General features: G+C 26.5%; 1 protein-coding gene across 2 annotated transcripts; it reads left to right on the top strand.

Annotated features, from left to right (window-relative positions):
* The first annotated feature begins 7050 nt into the window (after nt 1-7050).
* LOC145829916 (putative HTH-type transcriptional regulator YisV) lies at nt 7051-11312 on the top strand. Of its 2 annotated transcripts, none has more exons than XM_082937792.1 (6): nt 7051-7184; nt 8405-8592; nt 9450-9588; nt 9773-9950; nt 10805-10969; nt 11109-11312. In XM_082937792.1, exons 2-6 carry the CDS (start codon nt 8477-8479, stop codon nt 11189-11191), a joined length of 681 nt encoding a protein of 226 aa, XP_082793918.1. In that variant the 5' UTR covers nt 7051-7184; nt 8405-8476; the 3' UTR covers nt 11192-11312. The 2 variants fall into 2 exon arrangements, with proteins under 2 accessions (XP_082793918.1, XP_082793917.1); XM_082937791.1 differs by having other exon boundaries at nt 7073-7184; nt 8459-8592.
* Nucleotides 11313-12255: the final 943 nt, after the last annotated feature.

Raw genomic sequence — 12255 nt, 5'->3', positions numbered from 1 at the left:
TTTTATTTCGCCGCTTATCTATAACAAGTTGCTTAAGATGTATAAACTCTAATACTTCTAGATACAGTAGTTTCTTAATCACTTCTAAAAAGTCATTTTTGATGGTTTTACAAGAGAAATAGCTGATTTAAAGTTAAAAGCATGTATTTATATACATGTAAAAAAATTTCTGGTTATGTTGATGTTAAATTAATTTTTATGCATTAACCTAAAACTGTTCTGTCTGCTTCTATTTTTGTTCCATTTTCAAATTCTCGTATGAGTCTGCGGCAAGTAGTGTTTGCTTCTTCTACCCAGCTGTTATATGACCTGATGAAAAAGTAATTTTTTGCTTTATATGAAAATGGTGATAGAATGTTACATAAGTACCACTTTGAGAAATATACTTATCTTTAATGAAAAAATATTGTCAACAATATTCTTATTTGAACTATTTTTACATGAACTATTTTTACATGAGCTGTTTTTAGATTTATTTTATAATAATAATTTTTTTTAATTCATTTACAAAAAAAAATAAACTGTAAAAGTCTCTAGCTGGAAAAAAATATAAAGTGCTCAAAAACAACCCGTTGTCTTAACATACTTTACATTTTTATTATTACTAATTGCTATAAACTTATAAATTCAGAATATTGTTTATTTATTTGTACCTTAAGATCTATCCAGCAGTGAAATTTAGTTGTACCAAATAAAACGTAACTGATCACCAGTATTAAATTAAGATTATTCATAATTAGTGTTTAAAAAGTAAAAAGTAAGATGTTTAAAGTAAACCATAGTAATTGAAACCAAAACATTTATAAAACTGTTTATTATATTTTTATACAACCTTTATCATTTTCTAGGACTTACAACAAACTAAAACATTTTTTACAGAAATGTAAAAGCTATATAACAATTAACTCACTCGTCAAAATCCTTCCATTTTACGAGGTACAAAATAACATTTCTTACTCCGTCATTTCTTCTTCCAACAATTCTCTCAACATCATAATCCACACCATGTTGTTCGCTTTCTTTAGCTGGAATAATATTTGATGTTAGGCTAAATAAATGAGTTAACGTTTTCTAAAGTTAATGAGTAAAGTTGAATTTTTTACTCTTAGTAAATGGTATTAACTATCGGGGGAAAGTAAGTAGCAAAAAAGCGAAATTTTTTTAGATAATGAACTAATAAAATAAAAAAAAGTTTTTTTTTAGCTATAAGGGGTATTTGAAAACGGGGCTAAATTAACTACATTAAATCAAACTGCTACCTCTTTTTTTAATGAATACTCTAACTTATGTATTTCAAAACATATTTAACAAGTTAAACATCTACCATATCTTAACAAAACTACCTGAACGATTTTGGACATTCTTAGTTGCATGTATTTCTTCATTTCCATTCATGATTAACTTTTTGCCTGCAAAGTAAACAGGAAAAATAAGCTCATAATTAAAAAAAAAAAGTTTAAAGTTGACGAGTTATTAGTTTATTTATTTAACTTTTGTAAATACATCATTTGTCCAAGTATTAAAACTTTTATAATTTTTTATTTTAAAATTTATGTTATTATTTTTTTTAGCATATTTAAATAATTTAAATAACGAAATACCTTAAAAGACAACCTATTACTATGCAATAAAGAGCATCAGTTTTTTAATTTCCTATTCAAAGTCTTCATAAAATTTAACTACATCAAATCTTTTTTTTGCAAAACAACTAAAATACTTAATGTTATAACTAAATACCACTTATTTGTTATTAGTATAACAAACTTTAGGCTATAGATAGTTTTAGTTTAAAGATATTTAAAGGTTTAGTTTAAAGTAAATCAATCAAATTAACTACTTAATTTTATATAGTATGTCATGATTTAACCCGTTTTTCTTTACATTCATTATTGGTTATGTTATGTCTTAAAACTCACATAAAAAACTAACTCAAAGTACGATTAAAAGAAGTTTTTTCTGTAGTTTATACCAAATAATGCTTTAAATATGTTCTTACAACTTATAACGAGACCAATTACTAGAATCCAAGCTGTTAATTTACTACAAATAACCATTTACCTTTTGTGACGTTTTTAGTAAATAAATAGTTCGTTATAAAAAATCATAAATGTAATAGCATAAGCTTAAAATCCAAACTAAAAATGATTTAACTTAATTAATGGTTTTATACGTTGTATGATATTTTAAAACATTTGTTTATAATTTTGAACCATTGTTTTTTTTTTTGTTTTCAAATTAACCAGTTTACTAAATTTCTAAAATAAGTCTGCAGTATCTAATAACTTTTTTATACTACAAAATACATATATTCAAATGCTTCTTGTTTTTATATAGTATTCTGAATCACAAATATTCATTTATTTTAATGTAGTAGTTCACAATTTAAAAAGTTTTACAAGTCTGAATGCATTCTTAATGTTTGTTTAAGTTTATATACTTTGACTCCTACGACAAAGTTAAAAATAAATTTATAAAAATCGATATATAAACTGACCCTCAAAATTTCATTAAAAAACTTGGTTTATATAAAGATTCTCTTTTATTTTACTTGGTTTTTTATTGAACAACTTTAGACAAAATAAATTTAGTTTCTTATGACACTTTCTGTTTTTCATTTGGTTTTTTAATTGTGAATAAAAAATAAGAATAGTTTTAGTTTAAAGACCATAAAACAAGCATAAAAAAATAACAATCACATTTATATTTTACTTATATAAATAAAACGGTATTAAGGTCAGTGTTTAACTTAGTTCACTCCTTTACGTATAAATTAACTTATTTTAGATTAGTAGATGTTTAAAGTTTATATAAAATACAAAACTGCTTGTGTTTCATTACAGCTTACTTAAACTTTTATTTTATTTGTTAGTAAAAAAATTTTAATTTTATATTTTTATATTTTTCTCATAAAATTTTGATCAAGATTTAGCATTTCAACAACAAAAACGGTCGTAGTTTGAATTTTAAAATAGTCTAACTAAACTAAAAAAATTATTTACAAAAGTTATTAAATTACTATTTTTGGTTAAATTCGAGTTTTTGGCAAACAGTTATTAAAAAAGATCATTGAAATGTTTAACTAAATTTAAAGAGGTCTACAATATAAAAGCTAACGTCTGGCAACGAAAGGTGCAAATTGCAAATATTGTTAATATTGTTGATTAATATTTAATTTATTTTCAGTTTTCCGAAAAAATAAGTTTTTAGTTATATAGTAGGTATAATGGTTACAAAACAAGAAAAACTAGATTAACAGGTAAACTTCTAACATAGACACACTTTTAACTCTGAAGACATATTTAGAATTTTTCATATGAAATATTTTCTGAAAATCTTGATTAAACTTCTTATAACTTATTTAATCCTAAATTTTCATAGTAAATAATTTTTAATAAATACTTTCTCACAGGAAGTGATAGAGTGTGGGATAGTAAATTGCGCAGTTTAAAATTTCATTTAAACAAAAAAAAAGTTTTATTAAACTCATATTAGCTTACCAAAAAAAATTTTTTGTGTTTAGTACATGTTTACTTTTTCCTTAAAATATATAAAAATTATTTAACTAACTTAAAATGATATTTTTGAATTCTATAAAAACTGGCTTAAAGTTTGTAATAAAAGCTTTCATATAAAAGTCAATTTTAATTTTTGTAAAAAAAAGTGTTTTAATCCCCCTGTGGCCTTATTTTATATACTTTTCTATTTGAAAAATTGTGAGTTAGTTGTACTAAATACACTTTATAAATATAACTATATTGTTGGTTAAGTCATAAAGGGTTTTGTTTATTTATTATTATTAACAAAAACAGATAATGACACATTTATTTAAAAGCTGTACTTTTAAAATAACTTTATTAAAAGAAATATAATTGTTAGTTTTCACAGAAATTTTAAAAACTTACAAAAAATAAGTTTTCTTCATTTTAAAGCAACTTATGCAAGTTATCAGGAAATGCTAATTTTCATAATAATAAAAGTATTATATTAACAATTATTTAGACTTACAAGGTTGTTTTGTATGTTTTAAAATTTAATGAATTTTCAGAAATATAACCCCTTAAAAATTGTTAAAGATTTTTTAAAGGGCACTCAACAAAGTTTTTTTTTTTTTTAAGATGGCAACCCTGAAGCCTTATGTTGCTATAATATCTATTTAATCTTGTTTTATAGGTAGAAAGTTCAAGAGAAAATTCAATAAGGAGTATTACACAACGCACTGTGTGGATGCGAACAGACTTTAGCTCTATACTGTTTTCCTTGCATATTGTTTGGTGGTGAGGATGCTTGGACAAAATCAGGTTTTAAAATTTAGGAAAAATTGCTGATTTTAAATGTTAAAATAAATAAAAAATACCTTAAAAATCATTTGCAGATGTTTGAGCCCAGAAGAATTATACTATAGCATTTGCTTACAAGCAAATGTATACTTTTTTCAATTAAAATATTTAATTAATAACAAAAAAAAGTATTATAAAGCTGTGGTAAATTGAAAACTATAAAAAAAGCCATGTTACTTTAACAAAACTAAATTTGTGAAATTAAAACATAGGCTGCAACAAACTTTAGTACGATTGTTTGTTATGCGACACAATAAAAACGCTCAAAATGTTTAGTCCTAGGACCTGGTGCACAAACAAACCTTCCATTTATCGAGTCCCACACCACGGATACCTTTTAACTTCTTGTCTAGGACAGAGGTGCTAAAATAACGTAATTAAAGTGACCCCTTAGAGAGCTTTGACAGATAATCAGATGATCTATGAGCAGCAAAGGGCCAAAGGTAGTCTCGAAGTCATAGTTTGAAACTTACACTAGATATCCTGGAGTTAATGTAAAAAAAGGTCTTAGGTGCTTTTAATGGTAGTTTTTTGAATAATTTTGTTGAAGGGGTCCATAGCTTTTTTACTTTCTTTAAAATGGGCCATTTGAAAAAAGTTTGGGAAATCCTACTTTAGACCCTTTTCATTAAGTTGATGTTTCAAAGGACCGGAATAGCGGAATTGCGGAATTGCCAGATAGAACAAAACAATAGTTGAAAACAGGGTGACAATAAATGCCTGTGCAAATGTCAGTTGAACAAGAAAGTTCATTCTTGATTGGTTAGGCTTAAAATCCGCGTTGTTTTTGACTCCCTGATTCAAGTCACAACTTGTCCGATTCCAGGAGTTTTCTGCTAAGAAACGAGAAGACTTTCAAACCTCCATTGTTTCCTTTTTAAGAAAACGTTCCGATATTACTTAAACTGTTTACAGCATAATTTGTTTTCGTTAAATCAATTTAAATTAAATTAAAGTGTAGTTTCTTTTTTATTTGTCTGTTTTAATGTTTTTTTTTCTTAAAATAAATCAAAATTAAGTAAACTAACTGAATATTTATTGTTTATTTTATTATATGTTTTGATTTTTAGAAAACAAATAAAGAGATCTCAACTACTAGAGATTAAGTAATAGATTTATTCCTTCAAGACTTTATTATGCAAACTAAGTTTCGGTCAAAGACTTCGTCAGTGCTAAAATAAAATTGTACAAATAGATTATTTTATTGTTTTTTTAATTTTAAGCCCTGCGTAATTTTTAAGAGGTAGTTCATTCGAAAAAAATACAATGTTTGTAGTTATCCGGCCAAAATTACAAAAAAAAAACATGCCCAATATGGTTGGTTAAGTGAGTAAGCACTGTACTGTATGTTTTAAGAGCACATTTAAAAAACCTATTTCTATGAAAATATTTTAAAAACAAAAGCAATCTGCTAAGTATAACAACTTACCATTTATTGATTGATTTTAAAACACTTTCATAAAATCTAAAACTAACTAATTCATACGTTAATACAAAATGTGTAAAGTTTAAAGTTGTAATTTAAGTATGTACATTTAAACTAAACAATTAAAAGTTTCATAATTAAAATTTTTTTTTTACAATTGTGTTAGTTGTTAAAGATTATAATTAATTTACTTTACTTATAAAAGAAAAAAGTTACGTTTAATTTTTATTAAAATACTTTAATACTGACAATTAAAAGTTTTCAAAAACTTAACAACTCCTTAAACTAAATTCATAACTTCATGGATGTGTTTTAAAAATTGAGCTATATGTTTAAATTCAAAAACCTTTAAAACAAGTTTAAATGTGATTTATATATAAACACATATACAGTTTTCGTAAAACTTTAAACAACTAGACATTGTATTTTAATGACAAGGCAAGCTTTCTGCAGTTTATTAAGTTTATTTAGTTTGTTCAACTAACGTCAGCTATATCTGTCTTTATTCATCAAGCGTGTGATATGAATAGCGAAGTGCGGAAATGACAAGAATGTTGCATCACAATAAGCAGTTTGTTAAAGGTAGCAAAAACATGTCATGTTATTAAAGTTAGCTCTATTAAAAAACTTAATTAAAGTAGCACTTTGAAAATGTTTAAAAGTTTTTATAGACTTTAAGTTTAAAACCCTCAACTTTTACAGAACTTTATAAGCTGTATCGTGTGTATACTTCAGTTAAAACTAACACTAAATAAGATAAAACAATAAAGTGAGATACTTAAGTCTATAAAAAACAATGCTAAACTAAGTTTTATTTTTTAGTAATATATTTAGTTAAGTACATTTCTTTTTTAATTTAGTATATTTGAATTCATTACCTTTTAAAATGCAAGATTAGTTTAAATTACAAAATCAAAATGGTAACCAAACTTTGTTTTTAACTTGTCTTAAAATCAAATTCATAAATATTTGACATAAATAATATAAAAATAAAGAAATTAAACTTTTGTAAAACTGTATAAACAATTTTCTAAAGATTTAAGTTAGCCAAAAAGTTTTATTATTGAAAACAAATAGTTATTTTATGACAACCTTCGTTTTCTTAGAAAGTCTTTAAAAGTCAAAGATATTATTTAAAAATTTTCTTAAGTTTTTACAGCGTAACTAAAATTTACACACTTAGCTTTGCCTACGTTACTAACTTTAAATGTATATATAACTTAACTCAAAAATAAACTCAAAGTTTTAATAAAATAATGAAGCTGCTAATATCAAAATTACGACTGGTAAGCAAATGTCAAACAAACAATGTGTTTAGAGCTATGGCATATTCAAACAGTTCAGGAAAAAGCAACAAAATAGAATTTCGTTCCGCATACCCAAGTCCATCTACACTTGTGAAGGTTTCAAAATACTTAGAAGTAAGTTTTTCTTCAACTACACTCTTTGGTACCAAATCTATTTACTGTAAATAATTTTTTTAACTTAACATCTATAGTACCTGAACATTAGAAAACTCTAACTAATATTAGCAAGAACTTTACAAGAATTGACAATAGTAAATGAATTTTACACGAACTTACTGAAGATAGTAAAAACGTTTGAAAAATATATTTGATATGCAACAGTCTTTAAGTATAAATTAGAAATTAAATTTTTAGTATAAATAAAATTTTGGTAAGCTATCAGTTTTTTTAACTACTTTACTCCACATATACAATGTTAAGTAGAAACAAAACTTCAATATAATGTAATAGTAAGTTGACACAGAAGCTTGCTAAAAATACTTAGTTTCAAATTTAACTATTAAGTAAGTAAAAGAACCTTATAAACTTTTTTTAAAGTTAGGACATCAGCAGTAACAATTAACAAAAAATAAATAATCAATTGGAAAAATTGTTTTAGAAAAAATAAAAACTATAAAGACTAGTTTATTTCTTGTGATTATTTTCAAGCTAGGCGATGACCTATGAAATAAAATTTCTTTTTGCATTGCTTTAGTATTTTTTTACTTATATTGAGTTATTTACAACGGTCCATTAATGGTAGTTGGTTTGACAGTTTTATTTACTTAAAAATGGTAGACTACTTCGCCTAAAAGCATTTGTTTTAAGCTTGTTTATATAGAGTAGAAAACCTAAATAAGACACAAAGTTTTAATCTCTCTTATCAATAGTACAAGTTATCTTGTAATGTCGAATTAACACAAGGTGTTTTACTGTGGGTGCCAAACGTTAAACGAAAGAAATATACCCAAAAAACTACATGTAAACAAAACTTTAGAAGTTTAAAATCAAAGAAATTAACAGATTTATCTACCATATGAGTTTTATCGTTTTTAAGGAGTTTGAAATTCTTTGTGTACTCCTTGACAAACCAAAACTACATGCAACTTTACACACTATTTTGTAAATGTAAAAAGCATTTAGTTTCCAATAAAAGGCAGATAATATTGAAAATATAAACTCATTATTTTTCTTTTATCGATAGAATTTTTAAGGCGACTAATCACTTTTTATTTCGTATAGTTATACTGACTTGCCAATAAAATAACACCTAATGAAGAATGCCTAAAAATGATACAAGCTTTTTTTTCAATTGGTTTCTAACAAAACAAAGATCGTTAAACTAGCTTATATAGAAGCCAACACGATTGATTTTATCACTGTTCAATAAGCTGAAGTGACACAAACAGAGATCAACCGAAAACTTGATGAAAGAAGACCCGGATGTTTTGAGGTGCCAAGCAGGGTCGGAGTTGGGGGCGGATGAAGTGAGAAGAGGAGTTGCTCATTTCCTCACGCGATCTTACAACAGTCACGTGAACAAGTAAGAAGTAAAAACTAAATTTCTATGGTAATTTATATTAATAACTTCTATTGAGGTATAGCAAAATGAGTTGATTTTGTTTGTTTTGTAATGAAATTATTCAGTTTGTCATAAAAGTCTTGTTTATATATATACTCGAAAAAAGTGTTTCACTTTTAGTGTTTATTTTTTTATTTACTTATAAAATTATTTTTAACAACAAAGTCTATTTAACGACAAGTTTATGTTTTAGTGTTAATGTAGTGTAGTAAAACTTAAGAATAGAAAATTACTTTGATATTTCAAATATGGACCTACCTCAAATACTTAACAGTTTTATAAGTGAAAGTGAATGCATATAAACAAAATTCTAGTTTGTTTTTCGTAAATAACGTATTTTCGTTATTTGATTTCATCGCTTATGATGATATAATAAGATTCTAATAAACCTTTATTATCGGTGTCTCTTTAATTCGATTTGTGTAAATAAATAGTCTGAAAGCTAATGTTCACTAGAATCGCTTCTTACCATAACTTGCTTGGAAAATTTTAGCTCAGCATACTTAAGATAAAACTTATTTGCTTTATAACCTATTAATAAGTTAATTTCTACCTTAAAATACATAGTAGACTTATAAAACATTTCTATTAGTATAAGCAATTTGTTTTTTGAAAAATAAGAGTTGAGAAGTGTAAAATGGTTTTGTTTAGTTTTTTTTTAACTTATACCTGACATAAAAGGAACCAAAATATATTAGAAAAAATTCAAAGACCAAATAAGGCACACAAAAGTTACAAAATTACTTTTTTTTTGTAAAAATTAAAGGCATAACACAATATTGAAAACAAAAAGTATCCAGTATAAAATCAAACAACAGGGACGAGCTTTGTATTACCGAGGGGGTGTTCTCGACTCTGCACCTCATCATCACACACTTCTTCAACGAATCCCACACTGTTTTTGTTGAAGAACCAACTTACAGTTTTGCTTGCAAGTTTTTAAACGACTTTCCTCAAGTTAGTAGCAGTTCTGTGATGTAAAAATAAAATTAGTATATTATTTGCTTGTTATGTTATTTAAGACAATTGGTTTAATATTAGTGAAATCATATGAAAGTAAATAACTTATGCTTTAAACTTTTTTGCGTACTATCAAAAATTTTATACTTGTATAAAACCAGTGCTTCTATAATTTTTTAAGACAGTAAAACCAAAAAGTGAAGGCATACCTTTAGAAAGAGACGGAATTAACTTAGAAGTTTTAGAAAATAAAATAAGTTGCCTTTCTGAAACAGAATCTTCGAAAGAACATCCATTCAAAGCAGCCCTATTTATTATGTCGGTAAATCACAATCCTACTGGAATTTGCTACTCAGCTGGTTAGTTTTTTTTCTACAAACTTTTAAATAAAAGATTTCTTTCTAACCCATAACTTTTATTACAGTTTTGAACTTTAAAAAATTTCGGTTGGAAAATATAAAATAATTGCTAAATGTAAAAACAATAGGTATATTACAAACAAGCTACTAAATAGTAATAAGTGTAAATAATAATTAAAAACGTTCTATGTTGTAGAGTAAATGCAAATACAAAAGTTTATTTATATTGAACCGATCAGCCGAAGTTGTTACTTAAATTTACGCGGACCTGGCAATTAACTGACTTAACGCGTTTATAACAATGTTGGTGATGATTACTTAAGCTAATGTTTAGAATTGACTTAGCTATATAACTTAGCTAAGTCAATTTATCAAACGCAAATTAAACTTATACTATCATTTAAACTTAGCCTAATTAAGTAGTTAGTTCGTGAGAACGCTTAAACTACTAGTATAGAAATCAAGTCTCAGAAACAAGATGTGTATTTACAAATTAAAAAACGACAAAACAAAATACAAGAAACTGCTAAAAAATAACACCAAATAAACTACTTTGGCTCAAAAACTAAAGTGAAAAACATCACTCTTTATAAACAAATAAGCCGTTAGTGCTAAGCTACAACAACTTAAAACGTAAGCGACTTTAGAGCCAACAGCAACTAACCAGCAAAAACAAGCGCTCACGTCCAATTTATATAAAGCTTGAAAGAAGAGAACGAAATAAAAAAAAATGTACCGACTGCGAAAATGCCAATAACATTACAATATATATTTTTTTATTAACCAAGTTTGAACACAAAATAGTTGTTAATATTAGTTTCGTACATTAAAAACCCAAAATAATTTCACTGCAGAAAAATGCAAAAAAGTTGTTGAGCTGGCGCGAAAGCACAACATTCTGGTGATATCCGACGACGTCCACAACTTGCTCTACTACAAGAAAACAGATGGGAAAAACTTTGACATTCCGCCCGAACGACTTCATTACTATGACAGCAAAAGTGATGCCGACTACAAAGGTGTTTATAATCGTAATTAGATGGACCAAAATTTTTGCTGATGAAAACCGATTTAGATAAGACTGTACAAACCCTGAAAATCAATTTGTATATTTTTACAGGATACGTAAGCTTTTACGATTAGGTATTTAAATTTCAGGTAATGTCATAACCTTAGGTCGTTCAGTAAAATACTCACCAGCACTGTGCACGTGGGATGGATGGAGAGTCCTGATTGGATAATGCGAGATGTCGCAAGTCGATCGTTTTTGTTCAGAGCAAACGCCGGCATGTCTCGGTACATGAGCTACTGCATTTTGATGATGATACGAAATGGCGATATGGAAGAGCTTGTTGATTACTTGAAAGACGAATATTCTGTGAGTTTAAATTTTCCAATATTTTTGGTATCGTTTACTAATACAAAAATGCTTTTATATCCATTCTGTTAGAACTGTTTGTTTTAGTTATACAGTCTCAATCATTATTTTATTAAATCGAATCGTTTCAAGTCTCGGAGAGACATTTGTGCATCAATATTGAAGAAGAGACTTTTCAAGCTCGGGTTCCGCTTTGAAGTTCCGCAAGGAGGTTGCGTTTTGTGGATCAAACTTCCTGCAAGTTTGCGGTGCGAATATGTTTTGGAGCAAGCTAAGAAAATTGGAGATGTTGACTTTTTCTTGGGACCAAAGTAACTAAAAGTTTCTAGATTATTTTTTGTTAGTAGTTCTACACATTTTTGAATGTTATGTTTTGTTGCTATATATAACAAACAAATGTATAATGATGCAAATTTAGTCTTTCAAACAATGTCATTTTAGACTCTATTCTACCAAGAAATTTTATTGTAATATTTTTTTGGCAGTTATTCCTTAGAAGGCAAAAAACTTAACTTTATTAGAATGCCATTCGTGTACTATGATCGAGAACAACTTAGAATGAATGTGGAGCAACTTTGTGATATAATTGAGAAAGTATTAAGTAACGAATAAAGTAAGTTTTTTATTGCTATTTAATACAATTTTGCATAGTGTTATTTTAAAGTTTAACTTATCTGTTTGAATGATCTTTAATTCAATAGCCATTTTAAAAAATGTCAAGTTAAAAAAAAAAATATGAATATATTAAATAGACTTTTTTCTGAAACAGGGGTGGGCACTGGGCAACACTTTTAGTTAGCAGACCAGATTTACCAGAAGAAATCTTTCCAGGCCCGGACTTTTTGATGCAGAAACAAAAAATGTGTTTAAGCAAATTCGTATTGAAATGTTCATGTTTAATCTTCACTTTCTACTGAATGTAAAGTG

Source organism: Thalia democratica, chromosome 2 (assembly GCF_965202585.1).
Source record: "Thalia democratica chromosome 2, ktThaDemo2.hap1.1, whole genome shotgun sequence".
NCBI lineage: Eukaryota > Metazoa > Chordata > Thaliacea > Salpida > Salpidae > Thalia > Thalia democratica.
Note: the sequence above shows the minus strand (reverse complement) of the source record. Positions and strands in the feature narration are given on the sequence as shown.